This window comes from Rhineura floridana, chromosome 8 (genome assembly GCF_030035675.1).
Source record: "Rhineura floridana isolate rRhiFlo1 chromosome 8, rRhiFlo1.hap2, whole genome shotgun sequence".
NCBI lineage: Eukaryota > Metazoa > Chordata > Lepidosauria > Squamata > Rhineuridae > Rhineura > Rhineura floridana.
In genome coordinates, this window is record NC_084487.1 from 118,622,592 (window position 1) to 118,645,108 (window position 22,517).

Consider the following 22,517-nt stretch of genomic DNA (forward strand, 5'->3'; position numbering starts at 1 on the left):
ATAGCTTGGTTCTTACATGCATTCTGTTGCTGGCCTCTATTATAGGAATCAGATTAGGAAATGTTGACCAAGGCCAACACTTCCCTGATGCAATCCGTTGGAGAAGTCTTTCATTTTCCTCCTCCTTGGAGTTTACAATTGATATGAGGGCAGCTTTTTTGCTCTTATAAGCACCATTATGTTTCCAGAGTTGTTGCTACTTTTCACTTCAGGACAGTGTAAAAGCCAGAAAGTCCCTTTATAAATAAAACCAATTTCCATAAACACTAGGATGTGTTAGCAATGCTTGAGAACAAGACTTTAGAAATGAAACCGTTCTTATATTAACATTTATTAACCCCCTTCACACTCATCCAGAACCAAATGGAAGAACCCAGAACAGCAAGTTCTGAGCTAATCAAACTAATCAAATTCATAAGTCACACATATTGAAATGGGAGTAATGCATTAGGCCACAAAAACCACAGCAACCATGTTCCAATACCCATTATGGGCAAAAAAACATATTCTGGAAAAACAGAAGACCAACTCCAAAGTAACCAAATTCATCAGTTTCACATGCCTAGATAAGTTCATGTAACAAGCCACAAAACATCCACAGAAACCACATTCCAATATCTGTTTCAGGCAATAAATCGTACCCTTGAAGAACAGCCCAAAACGGTTGTTTTGTGGTACTGAACCGCAAAAAGTCCACAGAAACTACATTCTAATACCTGTTCTAAGCTATCATAGACATTCCAGAAAAACAGTACAGAACACCAACTTTTGAGCAATTGAAATAAACCATATTCACAAGTTTTTCTGGTATACTGTTTATTGCCCAGAGTGGCTTACTGTATTTCATCTAGTCATGTGTGACTGACTGTGGAATGTAGTTGGTTGGTTTGGCTAGCTCAGACATTGCCATTCCGTGAACGCACAGAGGAATGTAAAGGCATTGTTGTCCTTCTTTTATAGTAAAGGGGGACAACATATTTCCTCTGCGATACAGGTTTTTAGTGCCAAGGTAATAGCATAAATGTTGTATGGTGCGCAATTTTGTGCTTTTGAGAACTTTGTGGCTTTGGAAGCTATTCAATCTAAATTCCTTAGATCCATAATTGGCCTCCCTCCCTGTGTACCTAACGTAGTTGTTCTCCTCGAGGCTGGTCTTATTCTCTTAGAGTCCCATGTTTGGATCTACAGATTGAATTACTGGCTCAATATGATTTTCACCCCCTTAGGGTTGGCCCCTCTGACGTTAGAAGATTCTTTTCAGACCAAGTGGAAGCGCTTACTATATAATAAAATTTATGCCCTTGGTTTTTCCCCTGAGGTGCTTATTGAACTTGGGTTTTCTAAGGCCAAAATGGCTATTCTTCAACGGATCAAGGATGTCGAGCTCCAAACTACTTTAAGTTTGGTTGCGGCATAACCCGGGTTTGAATCATAGAGTTTTTTCTCTTGTGCCCTATCTGGTAAACTTAACTGTCGCTAAATATAGGAAAGCGTTCACACTGGCTAGACATAATGTCCTGCCCTCCGCTTTGCTTGAGGGCAGATATAATGGAGTTCCCTACTGTGAACGGGTCTGTCCATGTGAGAATGGGGAGGTAGAGACAATAACACATGTCCTTCTGTATTGTTCTTTTTATTGAGATCTCCGCTATGTTTTTATTACTCCTATCATACAAGCAGTTCCAGAGGATTCTGAAGCTGGTTATCTTTCTTTCCTGTTAGCCGACTGTAATCCAGTGGTCACCATTAAGGTAGCCAAATTTTGTGCAGCTGCCATTATTTGCAGGAAAAGATACTAGACATGGAGCAAGTATTTTAATTGTTAATTACTCTTTTTATTCCCATGTTATTATCTTGTGGTTTCTTTTTGTAAAATGTAATTTCTGTATGGTATTTATATAAACTTGGCTGGTCTATGACCGAAATAAATTTTATTCATTCATTCATTATTCATTGCCATTCCATTCTGTTCCAAGTGGGTTCTGGGTGTAAAGAGGTTAAGATGCATCCCAGTTCTAAAATACTGTTCTCAAGGGTCTCTGACCTGTCCCACAAATTTTGGCATGAGTTTTACTTATGAAGTGGCTATTTCAGCCTGTTCCATTCCAGCTTTTACACTGTCCCTTTGGATTCCAAAATTCAGACATTGTAGTCTTTCTGTGAGTCCATTGTTCAGGATGCCAATCAGTAATCTCTCTCTCTTTCTCTTTCTGTGCAATGTTCTTCCTTTTGGTCTCCAAATTACAGTTTTCTGCCATTTCATTCAGGCCTCTCACAAAAAATGTCATTGACTCCTTGAACATTGATTGAAACAGGGCCTCACATAAACTACATTAAGCGTAAGAATAAAATACTTGTGAAATAAAATCTGGCCAGAACCTCTGCGAAATCATAATTCTCCAGTCTCCTTTGTGAAGCTTTGTTGCTCTGCAGAGATGAGCAAATATTTCCTTCCAACCTGGCCATTTTGAGGGCTTTGTGAAGTTAACACTTTCTGTGCTGAAAACTGTGCCTTGGCAAGCAATGCTTATACAGTATTTAAGGCTTAGATTTCTGATACCTTGTCAGGATGCTTCAGATAAAAAGTTAAGCCAAAGCGGATGCCTAACAGAGTAACAGTGTAACAGAAAATCTTGTCTTATGGCTAACAGCACACCACTGTCAGGCCTTATCATAAGAATATAAGGACTGACTGGCTAGATCAGATTGGAGGTCTGTTTGGTCCAGCATTCTGCCCCTAACAATGCCAGTCAGGTACCTTTCAGGTGCTTACAAGCAAGGCATGATATTATCCCCTGGAGGTTCTGTTGTTGTTGTTGCTGCTGCTATTGTCACGTATAAAGCACCTAAAATTTTCTAAGTGTCGTACAGAGGTTAAAAGACAGCCCGTGCCTGCAGGTTCACAAACTAAGAGACATGACACAAAAGGAATGGCAAAAGAAGAACAAAGGCATTAATTCTTCAAGGTACATAACCTTATTAGTATCATCTGATCTGGATAGGTGGGCCTCCCTGCTTTATGTACCGATACGTACACACAGCCCAGAAGTAGGGTTGCGAGGTTCATGGCATGAGACTGATCCTGTATCTTTAGGAGAAAAGAAAGTCAGCCAAGTGCAGGTCTTCTTGCAACACTGTAATGGGAAAAACCCTGGCCAGTGTTGCCGTTGATATACCTGTTCTTCATGAAATTGCCTAATATTTTTAAAGCCATGTAAACCAATGGGCATCACCACAACTTATTGTAATGAATTAAGTAACTTAATCATAACTAATTAATTAAGTTAATCACTGAAGCATCTTATTTGTGGTAATAAAAAAGGAGGGGATGATTATGGGAAGATTGGCATAAATGATGGTGTTCACTCTAAACTTTACCCACAATACAAGTACAGTTTGAGACTAATCAGGTGGCATGAATATCAAGGTGTGCAGCTGTGATCTCTAAGACTACCTGGAAACACCTGACACAGCACCTTCTACTACCAATAGTCAGACAAAAATGGAGGATAGAAGGGAGGCTGATCCGACATGTGAAATTACTCATCACATTTCCCCCCAGCATATTAGTAATTGGAGTAATTACAGGACACATTGTTCATGTCAGTTTTAGCAGAGGAGTTGGCCTTTAACATTTTTCAGCTATTTAGTTGGATGTTAATGGAATGATTTACTTTTTTGTATTTGTTGCTTCCCATGCTGAATCTTTGAGTTTTAATGGAATGCATATTTGAAACTATATATACAGTGCTGTGAAAAAGTATTTGCCCCCTGTCTGATTTTGTGCGTTGTTGCATATTTTTGGCACTGAAATGTTGTCAGATCTTGAACCAAAACCTAATATTAGAGAAAAGGGAACATGAGTAAACAAACAACACAAAATTTGGATACTTATTTCATGTATTTATTAAAGAAAGTTAGGCAACACCCAATGCCCCTGTGTGAAAAAGTAACTGTCCCCTATTAACTCAACCCAATGAAAGGGATTATTAGGGCCAGAAGTTTGAATATCTTGGTTGTCTGGCGAAAACCAAACACTGCATTCCACATGAAGAACCTCATATCAACGGTCAAGCATGGTGGTGGCTGAGTCACGGTTTGGGGATGCTTTGCTACATCAGGATCTGGACAACTTGTCATCATTGAAGGAACCATGAATTCTGCTTTGTCTCAGAGAATTCTACATGCGAATGTCAGGCCATCTGTCCGTCAGCTGAAGCTGAAGCGCAGCTGGGTCATGCATCAATACAATCATCTGAAACACACAAGCAAGTCTACATCAGAATGGTTGAGGAGAAGAAATTTAAAGTTTTGGAATGACCTAGTCAAAGTCCAGACCTAAACCCCATCGAGATGTTGTGGCAGGACCTGAAAGGAGCAGTTCATGCTCGAAAACCTGCAAATGTCACTGAGTTAAAGCAGTTCTGCATGGAAAAGCGGGCCAAACGTCCACCGCAGCGCTGTGAGAGACTGATCAGGAACTACAGGAAGCATTCGGTTGCAGTCATTGCTGCTAAAGGTGGCGTAACCAGGTTTTGAGTCTAACGGGGCAATTTTTCACATTGTGGCATTGGGTGTTGTTTAATTTTCTTTAATAAATAAATGAAATAAGCATCCAAATTTTGTGTTGTTTACTCAGGTTCCCTTTTCTTGATTTGGGCCTGGTAGCACACTGGCAGTCAATGCAGCGCTTTCAGGAACGGTAACACATGGCCCTGTTGGGCTGCACCACTTACCAGTATCCACTGCCATCTTCATTTCCGCAGAATGTCTTTGGGTCCTTACTGTAGCAGGCCCCAGAGGCATTCTGGGGAAATGAAGATGATTGCAACTGCAGCTTCATCCAGTGCTTCACAGCACCAGGCTAAGTAATGCTGCCCTTTTAAAAAGCTTGAGGAAAAAAGGATGCAGATTACCAGTGTCTGGGCCTGTGAACTCTGACATTTGCCTAAGATTAATAAAATGATACCTCATACCTTTGTTAATTTCTGCATCCATTTCTGGTAGTTTATTTAGGATTGCTCAGTGGTGTTCTATGGCATGCGTACACTCCAAATGTAAACGATTTGCAAATCTCTATAACTACCAAGTAGGGCTGCCAGGTTCAGGGCCTGAGACTGATCCTGTATCTTTAGGAGAAGAGAAAGTCAGCCAAGTGCAGGTGTTCTTGCAACACTGTAATGGGAAAACCCACAAGGTGGAATTCTCCCTTCCCCTGCACAACTTTTAAAGATACAGAAAACCTCTTAGAGGCCGGGCCTGGCAACCAAGAGGTCTTCTGTATCTTTAAAAGTTGTTCAGGGGAAAGGGAGAATTCCATCTTGTGGTTTTTCCCATTACAGTGTTGCAAGAACACCTGCACTTGGCTGACTTTCTCTTCTCCTAAAGATACAGGATCAGGATCAGGCCCTGAACCTGGCAACTCTACTACCGAGGCTAACCTGTCAAGGAACTGTTGGAGCTGGAGTTTCATGAAAGACCTATAGATCTCTGATACAGAATTATCAGCATCCTTCTAGCTCTACAGTCCTCCTGGTTTCCTGGAGCAAGCTATGACATTTAAACTGGTATAAAGCTAATACCTTTATTGTGTGTAGATATGCTCTAAACTACTGTTCTCATCCTTGGGTCCCGCGACATTGTTGGACTACAGCTGCCATCATCCCCAGACAGCATGGTCAATGGTCAGGGATGATGGGAGTTGTAGTCCATCAACATCAGGGGACCCCAAGGCTGAAGTGCATTGCTCTATTTTGACTTCCTTAGAAGTAACTCTTTTCACTGGTCAAATGACAAATAGTTTGCAGCGGCCATGATAGCATTGCCGTCGTTTGCTGTCTCCTGCCCATTCGGGCGCGGGCATTGCCTGACGCGGCTGCCGTTGTGGATTGAGGACTATTCCCTGGCTTTGCATCGTCAACGTTGTTGCCTGCCCGCTTGTGTGTGAGTGTGGCCGTTGTTACTGCCTGGTGCTGTCGTTGTGGCCTTGCTATCATCATCGTGCAAGAGAGGAGGAAGCTGGTGTGCTGCTGTTTGCCTGTCTGTGCCCAGGTTTGGACGTTGTTGGGGCGCCCAGTACGCCTGTTGCTGCTACTGCAGCACTCTGCTACGCTGCTTGCCCTGGCTGGAGAGGAACAATTTCATCGCTGGCTGCTGTTTTGTGTGTGTATGGATTAGTGTGGTGTGAATGACTGTATGATTGTTGCTGCTATTGCGTCCTTTTAAGAACGGCCAGTGTTAATATAGTTGCGGCTCTGAGATTGCAACATTTTAACTCATTGCTGCCACCTGGATGTAATAAATAGCTTTGAATGTGTTTATGTTTTGTGAATGTTTGAATTGTTACTATATGTGAGTCTTTAGTTGGAATTGTGTTGTAGTTTAATATTGTTTGAGTGTATTGAGTGTATGTTTATTGTATTATTGATTAAGTGTGTGTATGTGTGTGAATTTTTGTGTATTTTGATATAAATTTTTGGTATTATTTGTTATTATTTGGTATGAATGTGATCAGGTGTGTGTGTATTGGTGCTTTTATCTGTTTTAATATGTGCCTGGGAGAGTGTATTATACATCAACCGGGGAGACCTTCGGGGGCCCCAATTAGCGTAGTGACGGGTAATGGGAGGTATGGTGTTGTGAGGAGAACATGCCAGGTAAGGGGAACTCGTCCCAGACAAGTAGTGTCTGTGACCTGTTCCGGTTCTCCTCACATCCCCAGGACTGCTGGTTGTCCTATCAGTCAGCCTTCAGATCTCCATATGCTGTTGTTAAACGCCAGGTCGGTACAACATAAGATCTCCCTTGTTTATGATTTAATTGTGGAGGAGGCGGCTGACCTGGCGTGTATAACCGAGACCTGGGTGGGTGATATGGGAGGAGTTGCTCTTCCCCAGCTTTGCCCACCTGGGTACATGGTTCAGCATTATGGTAGAGCCGAAGGTCGGGGAGGTGGGGTTGCTGTGGTCTATAGGAGTTCTTTCTCACTCTCCAAGCACCCTGTACAGGTGACGACTGGTTTGGAGTGTCTCCACCTTGCGCTGAGCCAGAGAGACAGGTTGGGAATTTTGTTGGTGTACCGCCCGCCCTGCTGCTCAACAAATTCCCTAACTGAGCTGACAGAGGTAGTCTCGGAGATATTGTTGCAGTCCCCTAGACTGTTGGTACTGGGGGACTTCAACGTTCATGCCGAGACTGCTTTATCTGGGGCGGCTCAGGACTTCATGACGTCCATGACAACCATGGGGCTGTCTCAGTTTGTTACTGGCCCGACGCATGTGTCGGGACATACCCTTGATTTGATCTTCGCCACTGGGCAGGGAGATGGTGATCTGGAGGTTGGGGTTTTTTCATCTACCCCATTGTCATGGACAGATCACCACTTGCTGAGGTTTAGGCTTACGGCGACCCTTTCCCTCTGCAAGGGTGGGGGACCTATTAAATTGGTCCGCCCCCAGAGACTAATGGATCCTGAGGGTTTCCAAAGGGCTCTAGGGGATTTTCCGACTGAGAAGACTGGCGCTCCTGTTGAAGCCCTGGTTGAACTGTGGAATACGGAGATGACCCGGGCGGTTGACATGATCGCTCCCATGCACCCCCTCCTATGTAGAGCTCATACAGCCCCATGGTATACCCCGGAGCTGAGAGCGATGAAGCAAGAGAGGAGGAGGCTTGAGTGCAGATGGAGGCGAACTCCTGACGAATGCAATTATGCCTTGGTAAGTGCCTGCTCTAAGCGATATATAGCAGCGGTGAGGGCAGCAAAAAAGAGTTATTTTGCTGTCAGTATTAAGGCATCACTCTCCTGCCCAGCGGAGCTTTTTAAAACTGTACGAGCGCTTTTACATCTTGGCCCTCGGGATACTATAGATTCATCTGTAGCCCGTTGTGATGAGTTCGCTGGACACTTCCAAACTAAGATCGCTTGCATTCGTCGGGACTTAGACTCCAATATTATAGCAGTTGGATTCAATGAAGCATCCAGACCACGGTCTTGTCCTCATTTATTGGATGAGTTTCAGTTGGTGCAGCTTGAGGATGTTGACAAGACCCTTGGACTGGTGCGGGCGACCACGTCTGTGCTGGATCCTTGCCCCTCTTGGCTGGTGAAAGCTGGCAGGACTGGAACAGCCGGCTGGGCCAAGGAGGTAATCAATGCCTCTTTGTGAGAGGGTGTGGTTCCTGACTGCCTAAAAGCGGCGGTAGTGAGACCGCTCCTGAAGAAACCCTCCTTGGACCCAGATAACTTGAACAACTATAGACCTGTGGCGAATGTTCCGTTCCTGGGCAAGGTTCTGGAACGGGTGGTGGCCGGCCAGCTCCAGGGACTCTTGGATGACACTGATTATCTTGATCCGTTTCAATCCGGTTTTAGGCCTGGGTTTGGTACCAAAACAGCATTGGTCGCCCTGTATGATGACCTTTGTCGGGAGAGGGACAGGGGGAGTGTGACCCTGTTGATTCTCCTTGATCTCTCAGCTGCTTTTGATACCATCGACCATGGTATCCTTCTGGGAAGGCTCACGGAGTTGGGAGTTGGGGGTATTGCTTGGCAGTGGCTCTGCTCCTACTTGGTGGGTCGTCAACAGAAGGTAGTGCTTGGGGAACACTGCTCGACACCCTGGACTCTCCATTGTGGAGTCCCACAGGGATCGGTACTGTCCCCCATGCTTTTCAACATCTACATGAAGCCGCTGGGTGCGGTCATCAGGAGTTTTGGAGTGCGTTGTCACCAGTACGCTGATGACATGCAACTCTACTTCTCCTTTGCATCTTCCTCAGGTGAGGCTGTTAACGTACTAAACCGTTGCCTGGCCGCGATAATGGATTGGATGGGAGCTAACAGACTGAAGCTTAATCCAGACAAGACCGAGACGCTGTTAGTGAGTGCCTTCTCTGCCCAGATGGTGGATGTTCACCCTGTTCTGGATGGGGTTACACTCCCCTTGAAAGAACAGGTTCGTAGCTTGGGAGTTCTTTTCGACCCCTGTCTCTTGAGGCTCAGGTAGCCTCAGTGGCACGGAATGCTTTCTACCATCTCCAATTGGTAGCCCAGCTACGTCCCTATCTGGACAGCGACCTCGCCTCAGTCGTTCATGCTCTGGTAACTTCTAGATTGGACTACTGCAATGCGCTCTACATTGGGCTGCCCTTGAAGACTGTTCGGAAACTACAGTTAGTCCAGAATGCAGCGGCCAGATTGTTGACGCGGACCAGAAGGTCCGCTCATATAACACCTGTTTTGGCCCGTCTGCACTGGCTTCCTATTTGTTTCCGGGCTAAATTCAAAGTGCTGGTTTTGACCTATAAAGCCTTACACGGCATGGGACCGCAATACCTGGTGGAGCGCCTCTCCCAATATGAAACTACCCGTACACTGCGCTCAACATCTAAGACCCTCCTCCGAGTACCATCCCATCAAGAAGCTCGGAGGATGGTGACTAGATATAGGGCCTTTTCAGTTGTGGCTCCCGAACTGTGGAATGGTCTCCCCGATGAGGTGCGCCTGACGCTGCTATCTTTTCGGCGCCAGGTGAAAACCTTTTTATACTCCCAGGCATTTTAAAGTGTATTTTTACAGTATTTTATTACTATGTTGTATTTTGGATGTTGTTTGGTTCTCGTATTGTTTGTGTGTTTTTGTTTCTTGAGTTATTGTATTTATATATTGTGCTTGCTTTTACTTTTTATGTACACCGCCCAGAGAGCCTTCGGGCTTAGGGCGGTATATAAATTAAATAAATAAATAAATAAATAAAAATTGCCTCTTGTCTATACAGTGAACAGCAACCAGCCTTTTGTGACTCTGGTAGTTTATTATACTCCTTTGATTATTATTTTTTTTAAAAAGTAGGCTTCAGTATGTTATTTTTTTACACCAAGTAGCACAGCTTCCTGAAGATCTGTCAGATGAATTTTGTGTTTTTAATATCCTTTTTTCTTTTGAAATAAGGAAATCTTTCATCTGTTGTGGCAATTCAATTTCTTCCTCTGACAATTTTATGGCCTCACAAGATCAGTAAGGTCTTTTCCTCCTTTTTGTCTCATGGAGTGTTTCTGCTGCAGGATTTTTAAATGACCTATTCTTCATTTAAGACAGTTCTAGAAATCCTTAGCATGTTTTGTCTAGCAGAGCAATGAAAAGTCATATTGTAAGTTTCATAGTAGGCCAATTATGTTCTGTTTGCCTTTTTCACACTATAGACCACCTCTGCAGCAATTGGCAGCTAGTGTAAATGTTCTCACAACTGTTGGTCTCTTAGATGCTCTGTGAAGGACATTCTAAGCCCAAATCTAACATAACTGTCTTGCACAAGTAATAATGCATTGAATAATGGCAATATGAGGTGAGTGGGGATTAATTTGCTCCTGTTCTTGAAATACTAATGCTGCAAGTAAAATCAGTGCCTTCATACACAGGATTATCTCTAACCATCCCTATCAATTACATGCATGCATCGATTTTTCCTATGTACCCACAATTTCTGGCTTGGCTAGCTCCTTCAGTTGTCTTTCTGTGGGTATTGGTGGAGGGTAGGATGCTGACCTGAGATAGTCCATGACCTGAGAAAAGGTTATGCAGTAAAGAGGTCAGGAGAGGTGAACTGAATGTTTCTGCTAAGATAAATGCAGCAGAACCTGATCCCTTGGTCACATTATACATAGAGTTCCATTTTTTGGAGCTGTCGTAAGACAAGAAGCTGGTAAACATGGGGAAGACAGGTTCTAGGAATAGGCAAACAGGCAGGGCTGGCTCCAGGCATGTGGGGGCCCTTGGGCATCAGCTTGCCCTGGCCCACTGGTGTGTGTGTGTGTGTGCATGTGTGTACGTGTGAGCGGCCACCCCACAGCCCCCCTACCTGTCTAGTCTTTACTATTGCCCTTAATGAAGATGGCGACCGCGGTTTCCCTAAGGGGAATGAAGCCTCCGCCGCCATCTTTGTTGATGGCACACGTGCGCACATCTCTGCCATCAACTGAGATGGCGGCAGTGGCTTCAGTACCTTAGGGAAGCTGCCGCCGCCATCTTCATTAGGGGCAATGCTAAAAAGCCGGCTGACAGGTAAGTGGGGGGCGTGGGGGGGCACGGATCACGGAAGGGGAGTGGAGGGCCCCTCAGGGGCTCCTGTAGCTCCAGGGCCCTCGGGCCAGTGCCCAACCTGGCCGCCCTTTAGAACCGTCCCTGCAAACAGGGACAGTGACCAAGGCAGTAATAGAGATGGAAAGTCTGGTCAATTTCATTTCTCTCAGTTTCTCATTTTTCCCATTTTAAATTCAGTTCTCCACATTCTGCAGCAATTTGAGATTTTTTTAAAATGAAAATTCTCCAGTATTTTTGTGCAAATTTTCCCTAATAAACTCATTTTTAATAACTCTATTTCTCTATAACATCTGAATCGGCAGAGGCCATGCAAGCCCTGAACTGCTGCCTGGATGAGGGCCAATTAACTGAATCTGAATGCTAGCAAGATGAAGGGCGCTGTGGGTTGGTGGTTCCTGAGTTTGGATAATTGGTCAGTTGCCTGCTTTGGATGGGGTTGTACTCCCTCTGAAAGAGCAGGTTCATAGTCTGGGTCTGCTCCTGGATCAATCTTTGTTGCTCAGAGACCCAAGTGACCTCAGTGCCTTTTCCTACCTTCGTCTGGTAAGACAGCTGTGGCTGTTTCTGGACCAGGATAGCCTACCACTGTTGTCCATGCACTGGTAACCTCCAGGCTGGATTACTGTAATGCTGTCTATGGGGCTGTCCTTGAGGTTGGTCTGGAAACTGCAGCTGGTGCAAAATACGGTAGCATGACTGCTCACTTGAGGCAGGGTATCACCAATGCATCACCATCCTGCTGCTGAAAGAATTCCACTGGCTGCCCATTAGTTACCGGACCAAGTTCAAGGTTCTGGTTTTGGTGTACAAAGCCCTATACAGCTTGGGACCAGGATACCTGAAAGACTGTCTTACCCTTTATATACCCAGTCGATCACTGCGCTCTGCAGGTGAAGGCCTCCTGCAGATACCATCTTATCAGGAGGTCTGTTCCACACAACATAGGAAATGGACCTTTAGTGTGGCAGCATCTACTCTGTGGAATCCTCTCCCCTTATATATTAGACAGGTGCCATCTCTGTTATTGTTTCAATGCCTACTGAAGACCTTCCTCTTTCAACAAGCCTTTTAAGCAGATACCTTATTCCAGTCTGCATCTGTGTTGGAATTGCTTTTTAAGATGTTTTTAAAGTTTTCTTTAAAATATGTTTTGTTTTAATATATTTTTAAAGATGTTTTGTTTTAATAAATTTTAAAGTTTGTTTTTAAGATGTTTTAGAGTGTTTTTAGTGTTTTTGTTTGCCACCCTGGGCTCCTGCTGGGATGATGAGAGGGATATAAATTTAATAAATAATAATGAAAGTCATTTTTGTTGGTAGTCTTGACTAATGTACACATTTTTGCAAGCCATTTCTCATCATGTAATGCACTTTTGTTTGTTATTTTCCTTCATATATTCATTTTTATGCACACTTTGCCCTAACAGATGCATTATTGTATACATTGGTTGGCTGGCAAACTGCATTGCAAAATTCGAATAAGTGCGAAGTTTGAAGGATGGCGGTGTTTTGTGTTCTCATATTGTTTTGGAAAGTGCAAATTTGATAGATTTGACTTGAAATGCCAAACAATCACATTTCTCCCCCATCTCTAGGCCGTAACAAAGAGAAGCTGGCATATGCTAACCAAGGGAAAGGTGTTGGTTCAGGATGTCAGTGAGAAACTTAAATAAAATATCTGACAAATTAGCATGGAATTCATAGGGAACCCAATTCAAACTCAAGTCTTTTTGCTATTTTAAACTAAAGGCCAATAATATATAATAAACATTTCTAATACAAAAGGCAGGAAATAACATGAAGCACACATAATCATCTGCCATTTACTGATTATACATGGGTGTCTTTTGTTCTGTGTACTCACATTGCACAGTGTATAGAGAGATAAAAAACCATGTGTGTGTCCTGCAAGGACTTTGCAAAGGGGACTGTAAGGTGTGAGCCAGCCCTTAGAGAGCTTCTCTTCTGAAACTAGAAATTTACAATCTCTATTTCATCCTTGCACGGTCCCTTCATTGTATTTTTAATTTACCAATCTGCACCGAGTTTTAATAGAAATGTGAGCATCATCTTTCCTGTAATTTGTTTTTTATTTTTGATACCTTCTCTCAGGATTCTCTGAATACCAGGTTGGCATATATATCTAGAAATTAGCAGTATTACTTGTGAGAAGTTTCAAATGAAACATTTTAATATTAAACACCTTTCATGTTTTGAAGCAGTATGTGGAATCTTTTTTGGGTTTCATTGCTGCTGTTGTCTTCTGACCAACTGTTTACCCAGAAACATATGATTTGACATTTCATTCTCATTGTTTTCCAATTGTAATTAATAGAAACCAGAATGCATGTACTGTATTTTCTAGGAAATGTAGTTGACCTCAGAGCACAGTACTTGGTGCACCAAGAAGCAATTTTTCTATGTCAATCTGAAAACTATTTAAAACAAATGAGGAAGAATAACTGGAAAGGTAGTTCACTTTAGCCAGTATAAAAATTTTGATTTGATTGAAAATTCTATTTCTCACCTGTGTTTTATAATTTTAATGTGGGCCAAAATAAATATATACTTAAAAATGTCTAATGAAAAATTCTACTTCTTTTAACTTTCCTGCCGTGATTTGTCTAACCAGACACCTTTCAGAGTGTCATTAACTATTTATATTACCATTGCTATATCCTATGGGTTTGGTTTTTTTTAGAGTATCTGGAGGTGAACTGTTTGACCGCATCGTGGAGAAAGGATTTTATACTGAGAAAGATGCAAGCACTCTGATACGACAGGTCTTAGATGCTGTGTATTACCTCCACAGAATGGGCATTGTTCACAGAGACCTCAAGGTAATGTAATTTACATACAGAACAGATATATGTTATACCATCAGAAACAGCTATTGCACAATAAGCCTAATTCTTTCTCAGTATTCTTGTTTAGAGGTTTACTGTGTATTTGAGGGTAGAACTAGGTATTTCAAAAGGCGCCAGACTGTACCCAAAAAGAGCAAGCCGATGTCTAGTTCTCCTAATTCCCCAATAACATCTAATGAACTTCACTATATGGTGTGATGTCATCATACAATGTGTCCCTTTTGCACTGCACTGTCTTAGTGGCATGGCAGTTTCATTGATCCAGATTGTTAGTTTTACCAAATACTGCTCATTGAAATCACTGGGACTTAAGCCATGACTAACTTGCCCCAATGATTTTAATTTATTGTTGATTTCAATATTCACCAAAATCTAGATCCAGTCCATTATATCTTTGGTACTCTCTCCCTCCAGTGATGCTCACCTGGTGTTGAGTCTGGTTTCATTTTGGTGCCCAGTGAATTTTTTTTTAAAACATATGCAGGACTTTTAGACCAATCAATTTTGATTGCATGCTGGAATGGTATTACTGTTTTACAGTGTGTATGTTTTCAGGTTGTTGTGTAACTGTGATTTAAATTTTTATGTAATAGACTGTGGAAGCCTTATCAGCTAAATCATAGGATAATGTGTGTATGAATGAAATTAACCTTATGGAACAGAGTGAGAGAACAAACATGACCCACTGTCATACATAATGTCAAATTCTATCCCAAGAAGCAAGTTTTTGTGGAAGCCTCTCTTCACTCAACGTATGTCTTGTATCTTAACAGTGATTCCTCTGTGACTGCAAATGCAAGCAACTTTAGAAGTCTTACAGCATTTCTCAGGATGTTCATGGGAAGACATAATTAACCTTAAGACCTTCCCGTCCTTCACTGTAACCTCCCATGGTTATTTATGACTGTTGCCATCTGTGCCATAGCAACTGGTACTGTAAAAACTTGGGACACCGCACTGGCAAGAGTTTTACAAACGCTTCTTCCCATTCATGCCTTTTGAGAATGAAAGGAGTTTGAGGAGAAGTTGGGCTCTTAGTAATTTTACATGTCCTGTTTCTTAGATTGTTAGTTCAATTCAGCTCAGGAATTAGTTGCTTAGTATCATCTTTTGCCAACTCAGTGTTATCCTGAAATAATGTGATTTGCAGGAAATTGCTTATAAGAATTATTCTCGACACAGAAGCTTAAGTAATTTAGACAATGCTTTGGATAAGCTGTAAATACTGCCACACTTTGCACCTAAAGGAATTCCTTTGCTATACTTTTTAAACACAATCTTATTAGCAACACATGCCAGAGAGAAATATGAAATATGATTCAAATGAGGGCTATGAAAAGGAATTAATTTACAAATTACTTGGGAGTTTATTATACAGCCACGAGAATGGCTGTATACTATAGCCAGCATGGATTTTTCACATTCCGCAATGTTAAATTGAAAATACCCCCCAAGCCATTCTGATGCTTCCCATAAACTCATTTCAAAACAAAACCTTACAAATCTTACAGTCCTGAACTCAGAAACGCTTGCTTAACAACACTCTCAGTTTTCATGGCGATACATAAAACAGTCAGAGAGAATCAAGAGTTCAAAGAGGGGAAAAACCCAGAGCCCTTTTTGACTTTTTTCTCTCAGAGATCTCATAATCTGTTGAAATTCAGTAAAAATCAACCATGTTCACAGAGTACCTGTAATCCTAATACTGACCTTGCCCCATACTCTGACCTTCATCTTCTGCAGTTTAAAAGTTAAAAAAATGTCTGGCTGATTTTTAATTTAAGAAATTTTGGCTGGCAGCCTGTGATAACTAATGCAGGGCATGCTCAGTAAGAACCAGCTGTCAGTGTTCTAAAAGCCTCACAGCTGCTTGGTTTGCCTAATCAGGAGGGCCCACCTACACCAGACTTTGATTTCACGTGAGACAGTCATGGCGTCCCTCAGAGAATCCTGGGAAGTGTAGTTTATGAAGGGTGTTGAGAGGAGACACCTGTTCCACTGAGAGTGCTTCAGTGGCCACACTGGTTTAACAGTCAGCCAGTCTGATTGAAGGTTTATGAGGGGAACAGAGCGTCTCCTAGCAATTCTAAGCACTCTTCACTAACTACGCTAGTTCCTAGGATTCTTTGAGAGACTGTCCAAAGTGAAATAAAGGCCTGGTGTGGATGTGGCCAGGGACAGGTTTGGTTTAAATTTGGATAGAAGGCTACATGTGCCTGCTGTAGAATAAAAAGGTGGGGGAAAGGCTGAAAAACCATGATACTGTTCACAATGTTTTCCTTTTGGAAAGGGGCTTCCCTTCTGCCCAGTGCCCACCCACCCAATCTCCTCCCCCTCCCCTCCCTGTCCCTCCCCCAGGTCAGTGTTGGACTACGACCTGGGAGACCAGGACTCGAATCCCCACACAGCCATGAAGCTCACTGGGTGACCTTGGGCTAGTCACTGCCTCTCAGCCTCAGAGGAAGGCAATGGTAAAACCACCCCTGAATACTGTTTACCATGAAAACCCTATTCATAGGGTCAACATAAGTCGGGATCAACTTGAAGGCAGTCCATTTCCATCTTCAAACATGATTGCACATAAATAAATCACATCCTCCCTCCTATCCCCTCCCTCTTGCCCCTTCCCTCCCCCTTCCTTTGCCCCTCCCTACCCATCTCCATCCCCTTCCAATACCCTCCTTCACCTTCCCCCCTCCCTTTCCTCCTCCCCATGGTCAGTTTTACCTATCTTAAGCATGATTGCATGGAAGTAAATACCACTGAACTCTATAAGCATGCAAATGATCAAACCTGCCCTCCCCCTTCCTTTGCCCCCCTCCAATATTCTCCTTCCCCCACCCCTTCTTCCTCCCCCATGGTCAGTTTTTCCTATCCTAACCATGATTGCATAGGAGTAAATCCCATTGAACTCAATAAGCATGCAAATGATCAGACCTGCTTTTCCCCTCCTTCCCCTCTCCTCTCCCTTCCCCTCTCCTCCCCTCTTCCTTCCCCTCTCCTCCCTTCTTCCTCCTCCCTTGCCCACTCCAGCCCTCTCCCCTCCCCCCAGTCAGTTTTACCTATCCTAAGCATGATTGCAGGGGGGGAAATCGCACTGAATTCAATAAACATGGAAATGATCAAACCTGTCCTCCTCCCCTCCCCATCCAGCCTGCTCCCATCCCAGTCCTCCCCTCTGCATTTCCTCCCCTCCCTCCTCCTCCTCCTCCCCTTCCCATCCCCTGTGGTCAGTTTCCCCTATCCTAAGCATGATTGCATGGAAGTAAATCACACTGAACTCAATAAGCATGCAAATGATCCATCCATTCTCAGCAAACTTGCACAGGATCCCATTTCTTACCTCCCAGATTAAAAAGCAGGGAAATTCACTAATAGGCAAAAAACCTTGCTGTTTAAGAATGTAGCTATAGCCCACAGCTATTTCTATCAAACTTTAAAAAGCAGGGATATTGGGCAGCTATAGTGAATGCACTAGGGGAGCAGGAGATCTGACCTTCTCTCTGAGATATTGGACTGTTCTACAAATTTGTCAGAATGCCAACACAATTTGGGTTGGTCTTTCACAGTCCAATCCACTTGCTGTGTAGCTTGGAAGAATTTGGTAACATGTGCCTCTGAGCATATGGTGAGTGGTGGCAACACCTGCAATCAGCCCAAATGATAGAAAGAAGACATGTGCTGTGCTGATCTTATTTTAGCAGGGAGGAAGCAACATTATTAAGACAGTTGCTATAGTTCAGATGGTCACTTTAAATATGTCTGATTTACTTTGCAATTTTAGTGAAGTTTCCTATAGGAAATCATTTTCTTTTGTTTCTATTTCTGTGAGTATGTGAAGTACAGCAACACTGCAAAATTTACACTAAAAAAACTCCAAACATAATTGTGCAATAATGGCACTGACTTCTGCAGAATAGTCTCCAGTGGACCTCAGGAGTGTCTCAGTTTGCACAAGATAAAACAGTGGGAGGCGAAATGTATTTTAGCAAAATTCTAGATGTGTTCTATGTTTTTAGTTGACCGTGCCCACCTTGCCTTAAATGAAGTGGTTTAAACATAGGCTGAAAACATGCACCCTCTTTTTCTCCACAGCTAAGAGTCATTGCTGAAGTAGCAACATATTGTAATCAGTCTGATTTTACATCACACTGCAGTTTCAGATTCAACTGTTAATGCACCCAAAATAGAAATAGAATATAACCTCCAATTTGAAACACAAAAGGCTATCTTCACCATCATATGACATTGACCAATAAAAAGGCTTTAAAATTAATAAAAATAAATTTGACACAGATTTGTAGGATGAATAATGAGGGAAATAAACTTTTCTAGTTTAGATTCTCTGTAGAAACATTAGTATCACAGGAAAGAAGCAAAGTAAGAAGAACACCCAACAAATATACAAAAATATAATTCTCCATCTTTGGAGATGGCAGGTATTGCCACCACTCACCATATGCTCAGAGGCACATGTTACCAAATTCTTGCAAGCTACACAGCAAGTTGATTGGACTGTGAAAGACCAACCCAAATTGTGTTTGCATTTTGACCAATATGTAGGGCAGTCCAATATCTCAGAGAGGAGGTCAGGTCTCCTGCTCCACTGGTGCATTCACTATAGCTGCCCAATTTCCCTGCTTTTTAAAGTTTGATAGAAATATCTGTGGGCTATAGGTACGTTCTTAAACCGCAAGGTTTTTTGCGTATTAGTGAATATAAGCACATAATCATGACAATAAATCCAATGACTAAGACATCTATATTGAGGGTGTTTCCAAAGTCAGCTTTGCAGTTGGGCAAATGGAACTATTAACATAGCTGTCAAGCACTGGGATGACAGAGGACTATACCAATGTGATTAGCTAGTAAAGAACCCAGCAGACATGACCTCCTTGATACAGTGGAGGCTGTAGTAATTAATGGTTTAGTTATGCCCAGATTGCAGGCTTCCCAGAGATATCTCATAACATTAGAACCAATGAATGAAGCTGAATGTTGGAAGATTCAGGATAGACAAAAGAAAGTACTTCTCATGTAGCACATAGTTAAACTATGGAATTTGCTCACACAAGAGGCAGTGATGGCCACCAACCTGGATGGCTTTAAAAGAGGATTATTTATTTATTTTATTATTTGATTTATATCCTGCCCTTCCTCCCAAAAGGAGCCCAGGGCAGCAGGGATTAGACAAATTCATGGAGGATGCGGCTATCAATGTCTACTAGCTATGATGGCTGTGCTCTACCACCATAGTCAGAGGCAGTATGCTTCTAAAAACCAGTTGCCAGAGGCCGCAGAAGGGGAGAGCACTCTTGCACTCAGATCCTACTTGTAGACTTCCCATGGGCATCTGGTTGGCCACTGTGAGAACAGGATGCTGGATTAGATGGGCCACTGGCCTGATCCGGCAGGCTCTTCTTATGTTCTTATCTCATTGGCCACTGTGTGAAATGAGATGCTAGACCACATGGATCTTGGGTAGACCCAGGCGGGCTTTTTTAATTGTCTTATATTTATATGTCACCTCTGTCCTAAATACATGGATTTTGAGTGTTCAGGGAAACTCAAGAGTGATTATTCAGGAGCAAAGGCCAGGGCCGGCTCCAGGAATGCCGGGGCCCTTGGGCATCAGCTTGCCCTGGGCCCTGGCGTGTGTGTGTGCATGCATGCACACACGCAGCCCCCCCCACACCCCCACCTACCTGTCTGCTGTCTTTTACCATTGCCCTTAACAAAGATGGCAGCCGCGGTTTCCCTAAGGGGATGATTCCTCTACTGCCATCTTTGTTGATGACACGCATGCGTGCTATGCACGCGCATCTCTGCCATCAACTAAGATGGCGGCAGGGCCTTCAGTACCTTAGGGAAAACGTGGCCGCCATCTTCATTAAGGGCAATGGTAAAAGACAGCAGACAGGTAGGTGGGGGCGTGCGGGGTGTGTGGATTGCGGAAGGGGAGCGGAGGGGTGGCTAAGGGCCCCCCCATAGCTCCAGGGGCCATCGGGCCAGTGCCCCACCTGGCCGCCCTTCAGAACCGGCCCTGGAAAGGCATCTGTGCACCCACATAACTCATCTTATGCTTGAAAATAAAGGATGACTTCGTTAGAACTAGTGCAATGAAAGTGTTTTAAAAAAAACAAAAAAACCCACACATACATACACATACTGCAATATCACATGAATAACAGTCATTGAATCCACCCATTAGAAATGCCTATCGAAGATGGGCTGCAAGACAGAGCCTCAAATTCTATCATAATATGATGTTGCTGCCTTAAATGGTGATGCAGCTCTTTACATCAGCTTTGTGTTTGGACCAGGGAATTCAGCAGAATTAAATAATTCCATCTGTTTCTTGTCATTTCTTGGAATCCCCTGGCTGGACTATATATTAGATTTATAAAAGGAACATGTTAAATTATGGTAGGAATTTGTACACTTTCTTGGCAATCCTGTTCCTAGTGTTATTGGAAATGCTGATCATCTCTCTATATATGAATTAAAATATGTTCAAGGACTGATCCTGCAAGAAACAGTTGTAGCTTCCAGGAATGTACTGCATTAACCTGAGGCTACCCAGTGCCTGACTAATGAAATTGACTAAGAACCATCCTGATCCAGGGCTTTGCTGACATACAGTCCCACAAGGCAAATTAATATCCACAGAAGTGTTTGTGTTAAGGAAAGGATTCATTGGATATTAATGAATTATTAAAAGCATGTATTGAAGGTTAGCCACATTATAGCAGATCACTCTTTTGTGGGTTTAATGTTGGCCTGAAGCCAGATTTACATTAATATAAATCCATGGCAGTTTAATGTGTTAGAAGTGGGGCAAAAGCAACTCCTGTTTTGTTCTTTTGTCTATGTTCCAGAGGGAAGATAGAGCTAGGATCCTCCAGATGGATAGGCTTGTTTACCTTTACCTGTGATGCTCTGACTGACTTCCTTCTGTCGCTAGACTGTTATGTCTTTAGGGAAGCTTACCTGCCCCTCCTCCTTCCGCCCTTTCCTTTCTTTTCCTCCTCCGACTGTCCAGGAGAGAGGAGACATCTCTGCTCTCTCCAAGCATGAGGCTAACTCCTGCACCTGGGCGTTACGCCTCCAACTTAGTTAGTTAGAACTAGGTATGCCTTTCTATCTACTAAGTATTTCTATAAATAAAGTAGCTTTTCTTATTTTACTAAGTCTCCAGTCTCAGTGATGCTGATGCAGGGTAAAAGCCTGCTTTCTTAGGTAAACACACAAACACGCTGGCACACTCACATTTCAACATCTGCTGTTACTCTGCTGCTGTGGTGTTGCTTTAAACTAAATTAAGCACACAAATTACACACAGCGCGACATAGTGGAAGGTTTAAGTCTTACTAAAAGTGAAAAGATGCAAAAGGTGACAAAAGCAGCATCTCCTCCTCTACCAAACACACACACACACATGCTTTCAGACCCATTTTTGTTACTGCAGATACTCAGCATTATTCTAATCGCTTGAACACAAATTAATATTGGGATACAGTTCTTTTGAATATAATGGATTATCTTTGTTTCATAAACTAAGGTCCCTTTACACACACTTCTGCCTCCATAGGTGGTTTCTCCATATATAAAGGTTTCCCTCAAGTGGATTGTCCGTGTTTCTGTACCATGTTACTGATGTCTGCCTCTGTATGACGTCTGAAGAGACTACACAGAATGTTGCAGACCTTGAGAGTCATTCATTCAGCTAAGTCCTACTCAGAATAGACCCATTGAAATTAATGAACCTAAGGTAGCCATGCTTATTAACTTCAATGGGTTTACTCTGAGTAGGACTGGCATTGAAAACCACCCAGTATTTGTTAAAGGTGCCTTTTTAAGCCAGAGATTTGGCTCCGACTCACCACTTGAAAAGGCCAGTGTGCAGCTCTCCCCAGCCTTTGATCTGGTCCTGGAGGAGGTGGGCAGTATTCTATATAACACTGTTGTATGGTACAATGCATGGATACAAATCCTTGTTTTATGAAGAACATGCTTTCTTGCAACAAGTCTTAAAAATGGAGCAGTGATCAATGACTCTTCCTGCCATGTGGTGCCAATTGTTCCTCGAATATATTCTGTTAAAGAAAAAAAAAAGAGGTGCAAACAAACCTTTATTTGAAAATGAAGAGATGCAAAAACTGACCAAGTGTCACCAATCTTTAGAACTGCCTCCTTTTTTCTGACTAGATTACTATGTCTTTCATGTTTGCATGATGGGCAGAATTTGCTGTGTAAAGCTTTCCCTATTTTTGATGTGGGGAACATTCTACCTATTGAACAGCTGCTTCCTTACAGTTTTAAGAAGCGCAGGAGCCTGGTCAAAAAAAGATAGCAACCCTACTTACCTAGATGCAGAAGAGTACATGGCCCCTGTACCTTTCATAGAGGTATAGAAAATGAAGTTTCATCCAGTACAATTTGAATCAGTTGCACCTGCCAAAATTCTCTCTTCTGTACTGCTATTAAAGGTACAGAAGTACAAAAGGCATTAGTAAAGATATAAGAGTCTGAACATAAGTTGCATCTGCT

The 22,517-nt window shown here is 42.8% G+C and overlaps 1 protein-coding gene and 1 long non-coding RNA gene across 2 annotated transcripts in view; one reads left to right on the top strand and one right to left on the bottom strand.

Annotated features, from left to right (window-relative positions):
* Positions 1-22,517, top strand: part of CAMK1D (calcium/calmodulin dependent protein kinase ID) — a 351,451-nt gene that overhangs the window by 266,480 nt on the left and 62,454 nt on the right. Inside the window, exon 4 of the mRNA XM_061582254.1 lies at positions 13,802-13,940. Within this exon, the coding sequence (XP_061438238.1) occupies positions 13,802-13,940 (139 nt within the window). The remainder of the gene's footprint in view (positions 1-13,801; positions 13,941-22,517) is intronic.
* Positions 3,911-22,436, bottom strand: LOC133363128 (uncharacterized). Its single transcript, XR_009757592.1, has 3 exons — positions 22,334-22,436; positions 21,851-22,063; positions 3,911-4,255 (listed from the first exon to the last, which is right to left on the bottom strand). It is a non-coding gene; the product is annotated as an uncharacterized LOC133363128 (long non-coding RNA).